Source organism: Triticum aestivum, chromosome 2D (genome assembly GCF_018294505.1).
Source record: "Triticum aestivum cultivar Chinese Spring chromosome 2D, IWGSC CS RefSeq v2.1, whole genome shotgun sequence".
NCBI classification, from domain to species: domain Eukaryota; kingdom Viridiplantae; phylum Streptophyta; class Magnoliopsida; order Poales; family Poaceae; genus Triticum; species Triticum aestivum.
The window spans coordinates 348,362,972-348,381,987 of record NC_057799.1 but is presented as its reverse complement, the minus strand read 5'-3'; the positions used below and the strand labels follow the sequence as shown (position 1 = coordinate 348,381,987).

The window sequence follows — 19,016 nt, the reverse complement described above, 5'->3', positions numbered from 1 at the left end:
TTGGAGTATATCACCAAAGAACTAGCCATGGACAGGGGTGTGTGGAAGCTTGCTATCCATGTGCAAGAACCATGAGTTGGTCGCGAGATCCTATGGGTTTCACCCCTAGCCTACCCCAACTTGTTTGAGATTAAAGGCTTTGTTGTTGCAGAGACCGTGGCCCCGCCAAGGGAAAACCCCAAGCGCTGGGACACCCAATTCTCATACAGCCTACAGCCCAACGATATAGTCTTCGACGTGGTCACTGTCTCGGCCGCAGAGCTAAAGCTGCAGTGGATCCTCACCACACCCACGGCCGCTGGCAAGAAGATCGACAGGAAGGAAACCTTGGGCAGCGCCATCAGTGCGGGTGCGCTGCCAACGACCAAGTTGCGGCGGCGGCTCCACGTGGACCTAAGAAGGGGCGGTAGGGGAGGCTAGCGGATTTGCAACTCCTGGCAGTGACCAGACCCTAGAGGTGCCGCACCGGGCGGCAGCGCTGGCTGTAGTAACCGCCTTTGCTGGTAGGTCATCGGTGGAGGACATGGGGGAAGATGAGGTTGATGCAATCGGCGTCTGACGGTGTGGAAGGGGGTCAGCACCGTGGCTGTCGGTGCATAATACAGGCAAACCCCATGATAGGGTTGCTCATGGGGCGGAGTACGCATAGAGGATCAGAATGGTGTGCACATGAGATGAACGATTTTACCCAGGTTCAGGCCCTCGCGGTGGAGGTAATACCCTACATCCTGCATGTCTGATTGTATTGATTGGCTCGCGGTGGAGGTAATACCCTACATCCTGCATGTCTGATTGTATTGATTGGTGTCTCGTATGAGAGATCTTGACATAGATTGGATGCCGACTTGGGAGCCCTCTATCTCCCCTTATATATGTGAACGAGGGGTAGGGTTACATGCGAGGCCTGCAGAAGCTCCAATGCATAGCGGAGGGCTAAAGCGTGCTGATATGTCAAGAGAGGTCGGGGCTGGAGTCCCTAAAGAGAGATCTGAAGGATTGGAGTATATCACCAAAGAACTAGCCATGGACAGGGGTGTGTGGAAGCTTGCTATCCATGTGCAAGAACCATGAGTTGGTCGCGAGATCCTATGGGTTTCACCCCTAGCCTACCCCAACTTGTTTGAGATTAAAGGCTTTGTTGTTGCAGAGACCGTGGCCCCGCCAAGGGAAAACCCCAAGCGCTGGGACACCCAATTCTCATACAGCCTACAGCCCAACGATATAGTCTTCGACGTGGTCACTGTCTCGGCCGCAGAGCTAAAGCTGCAGTGGATCCTCACCACACCCACGGCCGCTGGCAAGAAGATCGACAGGAAGGAAACCTTGGGCAGCGCCATCAGTGCGGGTGCGCTGCCAACGACCAAGTTGCGGCGGCGGCTCCACGTGGACCTAAGAAGGGGTGGTAGGGGAGGCTAGCGGATTTGCAACTCCTGGCAGTGACCAGACCCTAGAGGTGCCGCACCGGGCGGCAGCGCTGGCTGTAGTAACCGCCTTTGCTGGTAGATCATCGGTGGAGGACATGGGGGAAGATGAGGTTGATGCAATCGGCGTCTGACGGTGTGGAAGGGGGTCAGCACCGTGGCTGTCGGTGCATAATACAGGCAAACCCCATGATAGGGTTGCTCATGGGGCGGAGTACGCATAGAGGATCAGAATGGTGTGCACATGAGATGAACGATTTTACCCAGGTTCAGGCCCTCGCGGTGGAGGTAATACCCTACATCCTGCATGTCTGATTGTATTGATTGGCTCGCGGTGGAGGTAATACCCTACATCCTGCATGTCTGATTGTATTGATTGGTGTCTCGTATGAGAGATCTTGACATAGATTGGATGCCGACTTGGGAGCCCTCTATCTCCCCTTATATATGTGAACGAGGGGTAGGGTTACATGCGAGGCCTGCAGAAGCTCCAATGCATAGCGGAGGGCTAAAGCGTGCTGATATGTCAAGAGAGGTCGGGGCTGGAGTCCCTAAAGAGAGATCTGAAGGATTGGAGTATATCACCAAAGAACTAGCCATGGACAGGGGTGTGTGGAAGCTTGCTATCCATGTGCAAGAACCATGAGTTGGTCGCGAGATCCTATGGGTTTCACCCCTAGCCTACCCCAACTTGTTTGAGATTAAAGGCTTTGTTGTTGCAGAGACCGTGGCCCCGCCAAGGGAAAACCCCAAGCGCTGGGACACCCAATTCTCATACAGCCTACAGCCCAACGATATAGTCTTCGACGTGGTCACTGTCTCGGCCGCAGAGCTAAAGCTGCAGTGGATCCTCACCACACCCACGGCCGCTGGCAAGAAGATCGACAGGAAGGAAACCTTGGGCAGCGCCATCAGTGCGGGTGCGCTGCCAACGACCAAGTTGCGGCGGCGGCTCCACGTGGACCTAAGAAGGGGCGGTAGGGGAGGCTAGCGGATTTGCAACTCCTGGCAGTGACCAGACCCTAGAGGTGCCGCACCGGGCGGCAGCGCTGGCTGTAGTAACCGCCTTTGCTGGTAGGTCATCGGTGGAGGACATGGGGGAAGATGAGGTTGATGCAATCGGCGTCTGACGGTGTGGAAGGGGGTCAGCACCGTGGCTGTCGGTGCATAATACAGGCAAACCCCATGATAGGGTTGCTCATGGGGCGGAGTACGCATAGAGGATCAGAATGGTGTGCACATGAGATGAACGATTTTACCCAGGTTCAGGCCCTCGCGGTGGAGGTAATACCCTACATCCTGCATGTCTGATTGTATTGATTGGCTCGCGGTGGAGGTAATACCCTACATCCTGCATGTCTGATTGTATTGATTGGTGTCTCGTATGAGAGATCTTGACATAGATTGGATGCCGACTTGGGAGCCCTCTATCTCCCCTTATATATGTGAACGAGGGGTAGGGTTACATGCGAGGCCTGCAGAAGCTCCAATGCATAGCGGAGGGCTAAAGCGTGCTGATATGTCAAGAGAGGTCGGGGCTGGAGTCCCTAAAGAGAGATCTGAAGGATTGGAGTATATCACCAAAGAACTAGCCATGGACAGGGGTGTGTGGAAGCTTGCTATCCATGTGCAAGAACCATGAGTTGGTCGCGAGATCCTATGGGTTTCACCCCTAGCCTACCCCAACTTGTTTGAGATTAAAGGCTTTGTTGTTGCAGAGACCGTGGCCCCGCCAAGGGAAAACCCCAAGCGCTGGGACACCCAATTCTCATACAGCCTACAGCCCAACGATATAGTCTTCGACGTGGTCACTGTCTCGGCCGCAGAGCTAAAGCTGCAGTGGATCCTCACCACACCCACGGCCGCTGGCAAGAAGATCGACAGGAAGGAAACCTTGGGCAGCGCCATCAGTGCGGGTGCGCTGCCAACGACCAAGTTGCGGCGGCGGCTCCACGTGGACCTAAGAAGGGGTGGTAGGGGAGGCTAGCGGATTTGCAACTCCTGGCAGTGACCAGACCCTAGAGGTGCCGCACCGGGCGGCAGCGCTGGCTGTAGTAACCGCCTTTGCTGGTAGATCATCGGTGGAGGACATGGGGGAAGATGAGGTTGATGCAATCGGCGTCTGACGGTGTGGAAGGGGGTCAGCACCGTGGCTGTCGGTGCATAATACAGGCAAACCCCATGATAGGGTTGCTCATGGGGCGGAGTACGCATAGAGGATCAGAATGGTGTGCACATGAGATGAACGATTTTACCCAGGTTCAGGCCCTCGCGGTGGAGGTAATACCCTACATCCTGCATGTCTGATTGTATTGATTGGCTCGCGGTGGAGGTAATACCCTACATCCTGCATGTCTGATTGTATTGATTGGTGTCTCGTATGAGAGATCTTGACATAGATTGGATGCCGACTTGGGAGCCCTCTATCTCCCCTTATATATGTGAACGAGGGGTAGGGTTACATGAGCCCAAGTCGGTTTACATAGTAGAGTCCTATCAGATCTACTGATACATGTATGTTGGAGTACAAGTTAAGGTCGCCCCTGGTGGGCCAACAGTCGGCTTGCTGGGCTGGTCTTCTTGGGAGGCCTGCTGGCAGGGCGAGGGGCTTGGCCTATAGCTGCGCCCTAAGGCCGATCTGGCAACCGACTTCCCCGGAGGTTGGATACCCCTGTTACTGTGTACCGTCAGTAGCCCTTGAGTCCGTCATGAGCTTGGCTACATCTGGGTCGATGTTGAACTGAATGCGCCATCTTGGTATGCTTGGCGTGGTCTTGATGGAGTCCTGAGTATCCTTGGAAGGAAAAGTGATCTTCGCCTTGAAGAGGTTGGAGATAACACGATTTGTCGGGCTCGTCAGGAGGAAATCGAGGAAAACCGTGCATGGTGAGCAAGGTGTCCTACCTCCCTATCTTTGTTGTTGGAGACATCCGGTTTCACAAAAACCATCTTAAAAAATGTTGATATGAGTGAAGCATGAACAGGGCGGTTTTCTTGCCCTTTGTAGATATTGGGCGCCCGATAGTGCACCTGGTGGGTGTAGCCCCTGGCCGACTTGCGGAGTTGGGCGAAGGATCTTCCTTAACTTCTCAAACGCAAGCCATGCGCCGGCTCGATCGCGGGGCGGGAACTGTCGTGATCTGTTGGGCTTGGATGCCCGAAGGGGAAACCGAAGCCATCGGGTAAGGGGTGCTCAGAGTTGCAAGTTGCAACGACCAGATCGCACCTGATCTGGAAGCACCCGTCCTTGTTTCGGCGTCCGCATCAGAATCCCTGCGCCGCTTCCACCGCTCACCTGCTGCCCCTACGCCCAAGCGCTTCCTGGGCCGCGGCTTGTTGTGGATGAGTGTGTCAGCCAAGGTCGAGCCGCACCGCACAGTGTCCATCGAGGAACTTGCGCTGCCCTAGATGTGCGATCATGACAGACCTCAGGCCGCCTCCAGGCCATCTCGTGCGACTACCCATTGAGCAGCGCATGGAGAAGGGGATCGAGAGTAATTGCTGACGAATTCAGGAGGAGGGGATGGATCAGGGGAGTCGGATGGAGCGGGTGTCGTGCCACATGTGGTGGTATGTCGGCCGTCGGCATGGTCAGCCACGGCAACGGCGACGCCATCGCCATGTATGTGTTCCTGTGTGCGGCTGGGATCAGACGATATGTAGCCGCACATCTTGTGGTGGTCACCGTACGTCGACGATGACAACAGATGTGCTAGGTATATCTTGGGCGACATCGCTTATCCTGTCGTTCGTGTGGTTGTATGTAGGCACAGGTGGGGTGATCGTGGCCGGGTCGGTCCTGTGCAGTGATGGATTCGATACTACTGGGAGGGAATGACATATGTAAAAACCACCGTATGGGAGGGGATGATGTACGAAACAAATAGGGAAGAAACAATCCTCCTTTGGTCCTTTTAATATTTGGTATGGATCCAGTGGGTCCCATGGGTAGGAGGAAGAGTGAATGGGTGAGTGAACTCACTACCAACTCAAATCTTTAGAAGCAGGAGAAAGCAAATACACTTTAAGATAAAGGAACGGAGGGAGTATATGTTAAATCTTCAGGATTTTTTTTTCGTTTTGTATATTCAGTTTGAACTATCATATCATATTTGCTATTATATTCTTTAGTGTGTTTGTCAAACTTAAACTATGTTACTTCTGAATGGGTTCATAGTTTGTTTTGGTTGACTGGAGTACTTCATGTCAAATCTGTTTATGCAGGATCTTGCATTCGTTTTGGATGGTTGGGCACTCGAAATAATTCTGAAGCGTTCACTGGAATCTTTCACTAAGCTGGCCATGATGTCAAGAACAGCAATATGCTGTCGGATGACACCTTTGCAGAAAGCACAGGTTTCCCTTTGGCTGTTCCTACCAACAGTTTTCTTACCTTTTGACATGTAAATTTGTTTTTAAAAAAACTGAATGGGATGAGTATATGTCGTCTTTGGTACCAAAGATCCTCATGTTGGGCAAGATCGTTTACAATTTTGATTTATTTTTCATGATTCTACTAATGACATCCCATACTATTATAATCCACCTCGATGCAAATGGAGCCGTAGCGTTCAACTGGACTTACTGGACTTTATCTCTATCTCTACTCTTATAAAAAACGAGCTGGTGATGATGGTGTGCCTGCCATCCTGCAATATAGACCGTCCGATCTATATCCGACGGATAGAAAGCAAACTATGGCAATTTTGCAAAAAGATACCCGCACCTCTCTCCACATTTGCATATAAGGCCTTCCCTCGTTCATCCTTATCTCACATAAGCTCATTGTTGAGCAATTAAAAAAGGAAGCCTCTGGAACAATCTGGCATGGTGGCCGCTGCCGGCGTCGTCCATCCCCATGCCTCCGCTCAGTCCGACCACCTACCACCACCACGCACCACTCCTCCTCACCTTATCTCTCCTCTTTCTCGGCTCCCCCACTCCGCTCAGTCTGAGCTGTTGGGACACGGATGGCGCCATCGACGTGCTTGCGGAGGTCAGTGTCGGAGAGGATCTGCATCAGCGGTGTACGTGCTGAGTTATGTAAACCTGCAGATGCCGTTAGTTTTTACACATAAGATTACTCCCTCATGGGTCAATCGCAACAGATTTTTTGTAAAATAAATGCATCTTGGTGTTCCGTGCAATGCACGGGCATCTTGCTAGTGTTAATAAATTACTTAATGAGGGACAATGTAGATCCTGATGGAGAGCAAGAGTCTGAAATATTGATGCAGTTATCGTGATGCTACTCAATAACATATCATGCGCTGCTGCTATTTAGCTGGTCACTTGAAAACTAACTTTATTTTGCATTTGTGCAGCTTGTTGGGATCCTGAAATCCTCTGGTTCTTTAACTCTAGCAATTGGTGATGGTGGTAATGATGTAAGAATGATTCAAGAGGCTAACGTTGGAGTAGGGATTAGTGGTAGGGAGGGACTGCAAGCTGCAAGAGCTGCTGATTATAGCATTGGAAGTATGCATCTTTTATTAATTTTACAGAGTTTCCTGATTTTACATTTACCTTGTAATGTGTATGTCAGTGCTGCCTTTGTATTGTTGAGCTCAGAGGTGTTCTTATGCTTGCATTATTTTAAGTTGGACACAATGTTAAACATTATGTGGTCGTCTAGAACTTTTGAAGGCTGATTTAATCGTCTTTCTAGCTGAAGCCAGGTCCTAGAAACCCACTCCATGTCTGGCTCTGGTTTTGACCATCCAGTCTTCTGAACCCTGTATAGAGATTCCAAACTAGTGTAGGCAGAGATTGTGAACTTTCGACCTTTGTTTATCCATATGAACTGGTATCATTTTTTCATCTGAAAAAGAAAATGTCCAATGGATCATGTCTTTGTACTGAGAATCCCTACCATCTTATCCTTTTGTTGAACTCTACCTCCAAGTTCCATGTACTTTTACCAAGTCTAAGTATGTATGTTTTCCAATTGTTTTGCAGAGTTCAAGTTTCTCAGAAGGTTGATACTTGTCCATGGTCGATATTCATACAATCGCACAGCATTTATTTCGCAGTACTCCTTCTACAAGTCACTGTTGATTTGCTTTATACAGATTCTGTGAGTCTAGCCTCCTAATGCTCTTTCCATTAGCAGTACCTCTGATTATACTGGGAAGCCACTACGTACGTACTGCTGACCTGGGTCCTATGTTAGTTTTTCCTTTTCGTCAGGGCTTTCTGGAACTAGTATCTTCAACTCGATTAGCCTGATGGCCTACAATGTTTTCTACACAAGTCTTCCGGTTATGACAATAATTTTTGACAAGGATATCTCTGAAGCAACAGTTCTGCGATATCCCCAGATTTTACTTTATTCTCAAGCTGGGAGGTACAAATAGAATTTTTTTGTCCTTCATTTTTATTTGTTGAGGCTTCTTGTAAGTGTGCTATGTAGCTGTTTTGTGGCATGACTAATATGAGTAGTTTCATTGTGTTTCCAGGCTCTTGAATCGCAGTACATTTGCTGAATGGTTTGGGCGATCGCTGTACCATGTAAAATAAACATTACTCTTTCATTCTTTTTATGTTGTACTCATCTGGGTTTCGGTATCTTGAAGAATATATTGAAGTGTAGTGGATGCAGTGGTTGGGACGTGGGTAGTAGTGAAGGTTCTGTTCAAGTATCTCTTGCTCTGTTAATGCAATCTATTGTGGACAACAAACCACTTGTTAACGAGCAGCTTGTGAGATTTTTCAGTAGGCCTGAATATGCAGCGAATAACACATACACCTATCAGTCAGTGTGCTAACCAAATGCAGTGTGCACAATTAGTACATGAAGTCAATGATTTTTCTCTGTCTTGATTTATTTCCTGTATGTAAATGAGTACCTAATCATGGCTCACACATAATCCTTTACATCCACCATGCTTTAGCTGCACGTGAAAATCTAATCTCCATAACGAGATTTTGATCTTTTGTGGTTTCAGGCATTTGTTGTTTTCCTAATTACCATCAACGCATATGCTGATGAGAAAAGTGACATGGAGGAACTCTCCATGGTTGCCCTGTCTGGATGCATTTGGTTGCAGGCTTTTGTGGTGACCCTGGATACTAAGTAAGTTCTTACGGTTGGTTGCTACAAGCACATCATAGCGTACTTCACTTACACTGTCTTCTGTCTTCTGTCTTCAGCTCATTCACTTGTCCACAAATCACCCTCATATGGGGGAACTTTGTAGCCTTCTACATGATCAACCTAATACTCAGTGCGGTACCAACCCTTCAGATGCACACTGTCATGTGGCATCTGTGTAATCAACCTTCATACTGGATCACCATGGCCGTAAGTCTACTGTTGTTGGTTGTATATACTCTTTTATAGCTATGACTGTGGCCTGACCGTTATGTATGGTGAAAATATATTTTTCCCAGCTGATTGTTGCCGCAGGAATGGGCCCAGTGCTGGCTCTCAGATACTTGAGGAACGTGTACCGACCTAGTGCCATCGATGTTCTCCAGCAAATTGAGCAAACCGACGGACACGCCCAAGCCCCAGGGAATTTGGAGTCGTCGACTGGGACCTATCTCGATTATTTACTAACTGACTTGCGTAGGAACAAGAGTTCCATCCATCAACCATTGCTTTCGGATTCTGCATCTAGCAGATGATGATATGTTGGGTCATCAGCGGTTCAGTTCAACCTTGGCAGCTATAGCACCTAGCATTCACCGGTGCACAAGTCATGCACTAGCAGCGAGGCAATGACGGCCTTAGGAAATTGCACCAGCTAACAGTAATAGGATTATGATCATATGTTTGTTCGGGTAGTTTCAGCTCACAGGAGATGCGTTTTTTTTTGTGAGTAAGCTAGACATGTGATATCAGAAAAATAGTTTTACTTCGTCGTAACTGGAGGTTACCGTTTTCTTACTGAGAGCTGTACAGTTCTGTAGCCTTTTTGTTGTCCAAATTTAAGGGTTATTTCTGCTCCGAAAGATAAGTTGCATGATGAGCCGGGTGCATGTGACAAGAATTGCACCTTTTGGGCTGGATGTGGTGAAACGGCTAGCCTCAGAAAACCGCACTTTTTTTCGCATTGATCTGGCAAAGCTGGTCTCATCGTGCACAGACGCATACTCCTTCCACTCGTTGATAGATGGGGTGTAAGACAGAAACGGAAAAGAAAATAGACAAAACTATAATTGTTGGAGATAATGTTGAGATACAATGTGTTGTATAACATGTTCGTTTGGCTTTTCTACATGACATGGAATATAAGAGAAGACCGTCTTATTGACCATTTTCCATGCCCTTATCGATCAACTTAATTTCATTGCACATTTTAGAAGAGTGACTATGTAACCTCCGGGGGCACCTGTTGTAGATCCAACGGTTAGGGAGTAAGCTCCTGCAAATTTGCATAAAGCCCATCAGTAGTCCTCTAATTGTGTGTACACCCTGGGATTCTCACTGCCAGGGTGCCTCGGGAGCACTGTCACATTTTGTAGCATCGAGGAGAGTGTGTGGGCACGACGGTTGAGGCGGGAGTTAGCGGGGAGAGTTGTGCAGCTGGGGAGCAAGCGCGGGCACGCGGGATGGCCGAAGCTTCACCATGATAACTTTCCAGCGAAGGGCGGCGCTATGCGGGCATCAAAGTAGACACACCGGGAGGCTTGGCAAGAGGGGATACACAACAAGGGGCTTACCTAGAGCATGTAAGCCTCCTCGGACGCGGCGGGAATCATCGGAGCAATGATTGTGGGCAACGGAGAACGGGATCATGACGGGTGAGCTCGAGGGTGAGGGGCTGCTCAGGTAGGACACACGAGACTTCAGTAGCACCACATCGAGCTTAGGAAAGCCAACAAGGAGAACCGGAGCTTGCTGGAGGAGATCGCGATGTGGTGGTGGTCACCAAAGCCGGAGAAGACGATTTGGGTGTCCGACGATTTAGGGCCTCCTGCATCGGTTCCTTCTATGTGGTTTACTACGACAACAAGGTGGAGCGCCTGCAAATGGTGGTTTAGCTCGTCAAGGTTGTTGGTCGTGTGCAGAAGAGACGACGCCAACGACGACATGAAACAAGCATCACTCGTGTTTTCTCTATACAAGATGAGAGAGTGATCGAGTCTCGGGGGAGAAGCAACGCACAATGATTAGAATCGAATGGCACATGGAGGAGAAGCTGAGGAGGGCTATGTCGGCGGCAAGGTCCGGCGCGACGGCCGGGCCTGATGTGCTCCGACGATGATTTCGTACTCGATTGCATGAATCGTAGCGCTAGGTGCAAGGGTGGAATGGGGAGGGGGGTGTCCTAGCGATCACGTTAGAGTGAGAAGAGAGGCAAAAGATCGACAACTAGCTGATGGGGGTGAGGTAAAAGAGAAGGGTGAGATGGACGATGATGCGGCGAGGTATAGTCAAAATCATGTCAGCACTTCAGCAAAAAATAATAAAAAAATCATGTCAACACAAAAGCATTCAGATTTACTCGAGTGATGAAAAAAATTCGGTATCAATAATTGAGGGACGGGTTTTAAAGTTGAGAGATCATTTATGTATAGACTGTCGAGGTTCGATGACGAAAATTATACTTTTTTTTTCTTGAGAGAAAAAGTTACGCTCGTACGGCGCGGCGTCGTTCCGGCAGCCGGGCAGTTCCCCAAGGGCAATTCCTGAGCTACTCGCCGGCGTCACCTCTCTCCTTTCGACCCGTTTTCGGGGCACGGCCCTATTCTGCCATTCCTTACCCACCAGTACCACGCCATCTCGCCACCACGCAGCGCCCTCCAAGCCTCCGCGAGACTACTGCATGCTCTCCAGGTCCAGACCTTTCGCCTTGCGCAGACCAAGACCACCGGCTACCCCCGCAACCGCAAGCAGGCTCTCACCGCGGCACTCGTCGACCCAGCCTGACGAAAATGCGGCCGTCACCGCGCAGAATATGCGGCTCACGGCTCTGCTCAGTAGCGGCGACACCGTGGCCGCGCGCAGGCTGTTCGACGGAATGCCGCGCCGGACTGTGGTCACCTGGAACGCCATGGTCGCGGGCCACGCGCGGCGCGGGAGCGTACTGGACGCGCTCGACGCTGCCACGCGCATGCACCGCTCGGGGGTCAGCCCCAGCGAGGCCACCTTCGCGTCGGTGCTTGGCGCCTGTGCCCGCGGCCGCCTCCTTCGAGTCGGGGCACAGGTGCACTGCCAGGTGATCAAGTCCGGGTCTGAGAGCCTCGAGGTCGTGGGGCCCTCTCTTCTCGACTTCTACTCCTCGTGCTTCGATCTGCGCGCATCTCACACGCTCTTCGATTCCCTTCATCCGAGGAATGAGCGAATGTGGAGCCCGATGGTCGTCGCGCTTGTGAGGTTCAACCTGCCGGGTGACGCCCTGGATCTTCTCGAGAGGATGCCTGCGCCTCGTGACGTGTTTGCGTGGACCGCTGTTATATCGGGCCATGCACGAGGAGCGGGTGAGTGCTGTCGCAAGGCGATTTGGTTATTTGTTCAGATGTTGGCCGATGATGGAGTGAGGCCGAATGAATTCACTTTCGACAGTGTTTTGAGGGCATGCGTAAAGATGGGAGCGTTGGATTTTGGGAGATCGGTTCATAGCTGTTTGATTCGAAGTGGGTTTGATACCGACAAGTTAATCACCAGTGCTCTTGTGGATCTTTACTGCAGTTCTGATGCTGTGGGTGATGCCTTGCTGGTTTACAGTGACCTGGAAAACCCGTCCTTGATCACATCCAATGCATTGATCGGGGGGCTTATATCAATGCACAGGACGGAGGAAGCAAAGATAGTTTTCTTGAAGATGTCAGAGCACGATTCGGGTTCGTACAATCTGATGATTAAACTGTATGGTATTGAAGGGAGACTAGATGATTGTCAGAGGATGTTTGAAAAGATGCCTCGGAGAAATATCGTGACCTTAAACTCCATGATGTCAGTTCTTCTACAGAATGGGAAGTTGGAGGATGGACTGAAGCTATTTGAGCAAATTAAGGATGAAGGAAACACGATAACATGGAATTCTATGATTTCTGGTTACGTTCAGAATGATCATCCTTCAGGAGCTCTAAAACTATTTGTGGTCATGTGTCGATTGCCAATTGTATGCAGCCCGTCAACATTCCCTGCTCTATTGCACGCCTGTGCTGCTGTTGGAACCATTGAGCAAGGCAAAATGGTTCATGCTCACCTCTGCAAGACTCCATTCGAGTCCAATAGTTATGTTGGGACAGCTCTTGTGGATATGTACTTGAAATGTGGGTGTGTCGGTGATGCACGTAGCGCATTTTGTTGCATTGCGTCACCAAATGTCGCTTCTTGGACATCGCTCATCAATGGGCTTGCGCAGAATGGTCAATGGCTGGAAGCTGTAGTAGAATTTGGGAGGATGTTGAAGCATCATATCAATCCCAATGAAATCACTTTTTTGGGCCTCCTTATGGCTAGTGCTCGTGCTGGTTTAGTTAACAAGGGGATGAGGTTCTTCCACTCTATGGAGAGCTATGGACTAGTACCAACTGTCGAGCATTATACCTGTGCTGTCGATCTTCTCGGTCGGACTGGACGCATCAGAGAAGCTGAGAAGTTCATCTCTGAAATGCCTGTACCAGCAGATAAGGTGGTATGGGGAGCCCTACTCACTGCCTGCTGGTATTCAATGGACCTGGAGATGGGTGAGAAAGTTGCTGAAAAGTTGCTTTGCATGGGCACAGAGCATATATCTGCCTATGTTGCCATGTCTAATATCTATGCTAAATTGGGGAAGTGGGAAGATGTTGTGAAGGTAAGAACAAGATTGAGAAGTCTCGATGTGAAAAAGGAACCAGGGTGCAGTTGGATTGAACTGAAAGATATAGTTCATGTATTCCTCGTGGAAGACCGGAATCATCCAGAGAGAGATGAATTATACGTGATGCTAGAGAATTTAGTTTATAATATATCGTTGCATTCTGAACCTGATGAAGATTTATATTGGTTATCTGGAGCTTGAATTACTAAACTCCCCTTCGCCTCATGAAATACTCAGCGATAGGTTAGAGGATTGTGTTCGTACATTTGTGTGCGCCAATTTTGATGGCCAAGCACCTTGAATGCGCATGTGTGACAACATTGCTACTGATTTTAAAATTCCTGGATGCACGTATCTTATCTGCTAATGAAGAAAAAAATCGCAATAATAATAATAATGAAGAATTTAAAACACTTTTTTGTGTAGTAGTATTAAACAATTGGCTTGTATGCTTAAACCTTTCTAATTTGGTCATACTTCAAGCACATTTTCTTTTGAAGCAATTACCTACTAGTAATACCATATCATATACTGCATCCTATCGGTTGGACTCAGATCAAATTGTGTTTGGATGTCAAAGATTTCTTACCATACCCTATAAAACCAGATTTGGAAACAATTTCGATCGGAAACTATCCTAACCACTTTAACGATTGGAGGTAACAATGAGATCTGAGCACACTTCTCAGTCTCCTAGCACTCCGTCAACCCCAACGGTGCCACAACCTGGCATAGTGGGTGGGTATGACGTGAGCCCAGAGAGTTCAGTGCTGGACCACAAGGTTACCGCAACATTCAGGAATGAGCTCTGCAGACGATTTTTGGACGACAAGCCTACCAAGCCGTCCATGCATGGCACCAAACAGCTGCGCACCGCAGGATGGGGCATCGTGCAATGGTCGTGCATATCATTCATAGTGTGCAGAGTAGTTCCGTTCAGGAATTTGCTGGATAACACGTCTCCCTCTGAGCTAGACCTCGAATATGACAATTTGTGTATGCTGGGAATAGAGGAGCCTACAACTCTAGATGAAACAAAGAAAGAAGCATTTTGGCAAAGAGCCATGGATGCAGAGATGTTGGTCTCAAATTGATCATGGTTGACCCTCCAGCAGATTAGAAGGCTGTTGGTCTCAAATGGGAATTGAAAGTAATGAAATAGATGGGTTTGGTGAAATGAGTAGAACAAAAAAGGAGTACCCTGAAGATTACATCAATGAAAACTGCCTTATTGCTGGACTTTCCACCATGACTGCAAGAAATCAATGGCAACAGGAAAGCAATCCCTGGAACCATATGGATTCAAATGAGGCCGATGTGCACTGTGTAATACTCCCTTCGTTCATATTTTTCTGAATCAAATGTATATAGACACGTTTTAATGTGTTTGTTCACTCATTTTAGTCCGTATGTAATCCATATTGAAATATGTAGAACATCTTATATTTGTGAACAGAGGGAATAGTAGAGTGAAAACAATCTCAATGTGTACTGTGCAACAATACAGTAGCTGGTGTTCTTGTAGGAGAAATGACATTCTCACGTCTTTGTTTACAATAGTGAAAAAAAGAATATAAACCCCCGGTGGGGACCTCTGTTAAGTGTTCTATAAAAAAGCTGGCCTTTGCCTTTTCTCAAAAGAAAAAGAAGAAGATTACAAATTCTCCTGTCTAATTAGGAAATAGGGAATGTGCAGATTGAAACCAAAATTATCTTCCTCTATACGACGAAGCTGCAAAAATAAAACTGGATGGAACTGGGGATTTTCCCTTTGATTCAAAAAGAAAACATAATATGTTCATAAGATCCAAATGGCATCTTTTCATTGTATCATATTCTAGTTTGAACATCAGAAAGCCTAAAAGAGCAGTTTAAAAGTCCTCCCATGATAAAAATAACAAACATCTGAAGTTCATTTAACTGGATGTTATTCAAGCTCAAGCAATTTAAAATGCAAAATCAAGTGTATTCAGATCATGAAATCAGACAGACAGTCAAAGTGAATTTTTATGGAATTAATAACACGCTTCATAGTTTCTGACCTAAAATCCTGAACAATTCAAGAGAATTAAAGCGTGGAGACCATGGTATAACATAAGGGATGAGTACTGTAAAGACAATGAAACTTGCACTTAGTGAAACATCACAAAAATCTTTTTCTCTGGTATCCATTAACTTGGGTCATAGACCTCTTTTTACTGTTCTTCCAAAATTCATCCTTCTTTTCCTTCCTATGTTTTAAGCTAGATTTTCCTTTTACAACTCCTGCAATGGCACTCTTATCCTTTATGTTTTCCCTTGCAGATTTCACATCCAAGGTATTCAACAGCTTTCTGTATGACTTAGCATCAGGCAGTTGTCCATTTCGAACCATCTGCTTGTGGTAATAGAATGCTCTCGAAAAGTCGCGGACGCGAGCATATGCGTATATCATTGTAGAATATGTAACTGAATCTGGTTTTAGTTCCAGAGTAGACATCTCTTTCAGGAGTTGGGGCAATTTGTAATGCTGTCCTCCCTTTGCATAAGCATTCATCAATATGTTGTAGGTCATCACCGTAGGAGGTAAACCTATGTTTCCAAACTCACATATTACATCTCTTGCCTGAACATACAACCCATGTTTCGCCAAACCATCAAGTACCATGTGAAATGTGACTCTAGTGCATCCAACCTTTTCATCGGTCATTGATTTCCATGTCTCCATTAACTTCTCTATGTTACCAGCCCTCCTAAACATGTCAAGCAAAGCTGTATATGTTTCTAAGGAAGGTTTAAGCCCTTCTCTTTTCATATCGAAATATGCAGTGTGGGCTTTTTCATGCTGTCCACTCACTGCATATGCACAAATCAGTGATGTGTACGAAGAAGATGTTGGCTTGATGCCACCTTTCTTCATCCTCAGGAAAGCATATTCAGCCTTTTCGCTCATTTTTTTCTGCCGCCCATAGGCACTTATGAGGCAGCTGTATGACCTAGCATTTGGCTGAAATCCCAAATCGTGCATTTCCAGAAGTAACGATTCAACAACTTCTGGCTGCAATCTTCTACTGTAAGCATCCATAAGGATATTATAAGTCACCCTTGTTGGTTTTAAGCCTTTGTCTTTCATCTCAGCAAAGAGGCCCTCAGCTTCTTCAATTTGACTGCATTTGCAATATACATTCATTATTGCGTTATAAATGCTCGTGTTTGACAGAATTCCTCTCTTCTCCATTTCTGATTGGAAGATAAGTGCTTCTTTCTTCAGCCCCTCATCACAAAATATCTTAATTAGAGAAGCAGAGACACCCAAGCTCCACTTGACACCTTTTCTGTTCATTCGTTGGAAGGACTCCCATGAATCCTTGGCTGATGCTTTGCGCCTCTTCATTACCATTAACATGATTGAGGATGTTATGTGGTCAGGTTGGACATTGTTCTTCTCCATACTCTCAAATATTTTCCAGGCATCATCATATCTGGAGCGAGTAGAAAAATGTTCATCACACCAAATAATACATAGCTTACCACAGAAGAAATGTAGCATGTTAGAATCTCCATTGGTGTTCATGCTTAGTTAGGACAGAGCAAAAATCATAAGACATGAAACTATGCAAACCTATCAATAAACAATTCTCATGCTAGCACAGTCTATTATAAATATGTTGCTCCGTAGTTTTCTTAATTTGCATCCCAAGATAACAATGAAGTTCATACCAAAGAATTTACAGATAGTGGAGCAAATCAAACTTACTTGGATCCTCTGTTGATCAACAACTAACAATATGCTTAATCCTTTTTTCTTTTGTATTGTACGAAAAGGTTAATGGAAATGCCATTTAGAAATAGGGAAGTAGATAAAAGTCACTTCGATCTAAGTCGGTCAATAAGTAACTACAAACTCCTAATTAATCTTGCAAAAGTGATAGCATGAATGAAATTAATATGATCACTCATCACTCTGTCAGACCAATCAAGACAGTGCTCACCTTCCACAGTAGGCAACACCAGACATTGCAGCATTGTACAGAACCGCCTCACGAAATCCCCTCTCCCTTCCCAGAATCTCCAAGATTTCATCAGCCATCCGTGCCCGTCCAAGCACCACGAGAGCCACCAACCATGCCTGCGGCGACAACGAAATCGGCCGCTCCTCAAGCGCCCGCATCCACCGGAACAAGTGGAGGCACCCCAACGCCAGGCGCTCCTCACCCATCCTCCTCATCAACTCCACGCACTCGTCCTCGCCGAGTGCACCGCGGCTGTAACCAGCCAAGAACCCAGCGAGCCCAGGGCCGTCCGCCGCCACTGGACTCCTCGCAAAGGCGAGAATTTCCTCCATAGCCGCAGTGGTGTTGGTGCTTGCCCCTTCTTGACTTCGCAAGTAGCTCGGGTCCAGCCACGGGCAGTCCCCGCCGTCTTCTTCTTCTTCCTCTTCCTCCTCCTCATCTTGTCGATGCTGTTCCTGGGCCTGCGCTCGGGACGGGCTGGCAGGTGGATCCCACTCACCCACCTCGTATTCTTGGAGCTGCTCTCCCTCCTCTGCGCCGTCGCCATTGGGTGGACCCCATCCATGGCCGCCCTTTTCGTCATCCAAGGTGTCGACGAGGTGGGCTCTCGGGGGGCTGGTAGCCGGGCTCCACATATCCTCTTCTCCGTCATGCTCGTCGTCGTCTGGCTGGCGGGCGACTGGTTGGTGACGCCGCCGCGGGGAATGGAGGAAGCATTTGGAGGTGGAGGATTTCAGAGGGCGGCGAAGGAGTCGAAGGATTGGATGGTTCGGGGAGGCGACGGAGAAGGAGCAAGAGAGCAGCGGATGAGATGCCACAGCCATATGCGACGCCGTGTCTCACCGGGAGCCAAAATCCTTCCTCAGCCGACGAACAGAGGACGCCGTTTCTCACTCTCAAATCACCAAATTCCTGCCCAATCTCCAATTTCTTTCCCTAAAACTCTTGGATCTAGGTCCCAAGTTTTTTTTTTGGACAGCAAATCTAGGTCCCAAGTTGGTTGAGGTAATCTCCTCCTATTCCCCTTTTCTTAATCTTGTTATTTCGGTTGCATTTTTAGCTTAAGTTTTCGTCGACGGTGTTTTTCAGTTTTTTTACATCAAAGTACTCTTTATTGTAAGGTGATCATCATATTATCTTTTATAAAAGTATTTTTTAATTTTTTACAAAAATATCAACAATCTCTACGGGTGGATCTTTCATCCACCCCACACACACCTTATTTCTAACTAGTTTGGCTAAATCATGGGCAGCACAGTTATAGTTAGAACGAACAAAAGAAATTACAAGTGCACGTTAACATGTGAAAGGAGGTAGACCGGCACAAGAAGGCGACCCCTTTTTCTATCAGACTCCCAAGCCGGTGAGTTCAAAGCGTCAAATCGTCGATGATGAGACGTAGGGTGATGGAGTTATGTTGGTCAAGCTGGTTGAAGGCTAGGACATTTCTTGACACCCAAATCTTCCGTAATGCGATTATAACACATTTGATCAAATATTCTCATATATACCTACCGACATTGTGCATTCCTACAAGTTAGTGATGGACATGGGGGGAGGACGCCAATCTTTTGACATGTCCTATCGATGAGCGAGCACTGGATGAAGATGTGCAAGGCATCCTTGAGGTCATGCCCACACCTTGGGCACGAGGCGTCGTCGGATATGTTCTTGTGATGAAGGTTGGCCTTGAAGTTGAGTCTATCCCAAAATAAAATCCATGCGAAGGTCTTGACACGGTTTGGGACCCTTGAAGACCAGATAGCCTTAGCATGGTGTCTTCATATGCTTCGAGAATGGTTAGGTCGTGTGTGGTCCGCGTGGAGAAGATGTTACCCCCGACG

At 47.7% G+C, this 19,016-nt stretch overlaps 2 protein-coding genes across 2 annotated transcripts in view; one reads left to right on the top strand and one right to left on the bottom strand.

Annotated features, from left to right (window-relative positions):
• Positions 1-9,409, top strand: part of LOC123053091 (phospholipid-transporting ATPase 2) — a 36,017-nt gene extending 26,608 nt beyond the window's left edge. The window contains exons 18-25 of the mRNA XM_044476485.1: positions 5,646-5,777; positions 6,746-6,899; positions 7,380-7,497; positions 7,594-7,767; positions 7,880-7,931; positions 8,369-8,496; positions 8,574-8,724; positions 8,814-9,409. Coding sequence (XP_044332420.1) covers positions 5,646-5,777; positions 6,746-6,899; positions 7,380-7,497; positions 7,594-7,767; positions 7,880-7,931; positions 8,369-8,496; positions 8,574-8,724; positions 8,814-9,050 — 1,146 coding nt within the window. The 3' untranslated portion in view covers positions 9,051-9,409. The remainder of the gene's footprint in view (positions 1-5,645; positions 5,778-6,745; positions 6,900-7,379; positions 7,498-7,593; positions 7,768-7,879; positions 7,932-8,368; positions 8,497-8,573; positions 8,725-8,813) is intronic.
• Positions 9,410-15,174: 5,765 nt separating this feature from the next.
• On the bottom strand, positions 15,175-18,136 carry LOC123053090 (pentatricopeptide repeat-containing protein At5g50280, chloroplastic). Its single transcript, XM_044476484.1, has 2 exons — positions 17,152-18,136; positions 15,175-16,641 (listed from the first exon to the last, which is right to left on the bottom strand). The coding sequence occupies exons 1-2, from the start codon at positions 17,994-17,996 to the stop codon at positions 15,324-15,326; spliced, it is 2,163 nt and encodes a 720-aa protein (XP_044332419.1). The 5' UTR covers positions 17,997-18,136; the 3' UTR covers positions 15,175-15,323.
• Positions 18,137-19,016: the final 880 nt, after the last annotated feature.

What these genes read in the sequence shown, in the direction of transcription:
- LOC123053090 (XM_044476484.1), bottom strand. Translation starts at nt 17,996, where the DNA reads ATGGCTGTGGCATCTCATCCGCTGCTCTCTTGCTCCTTCTCCGTCGCC. An exon ending in GGTGTTGCCTACTGTGGAAG is followed by an intron (nt 16,642 to 17,151) that starts GTGAGCACTGTC and finishes TACTCGCTCCAG; the next exon opens with ATATGATGATGCCTGGAAAA.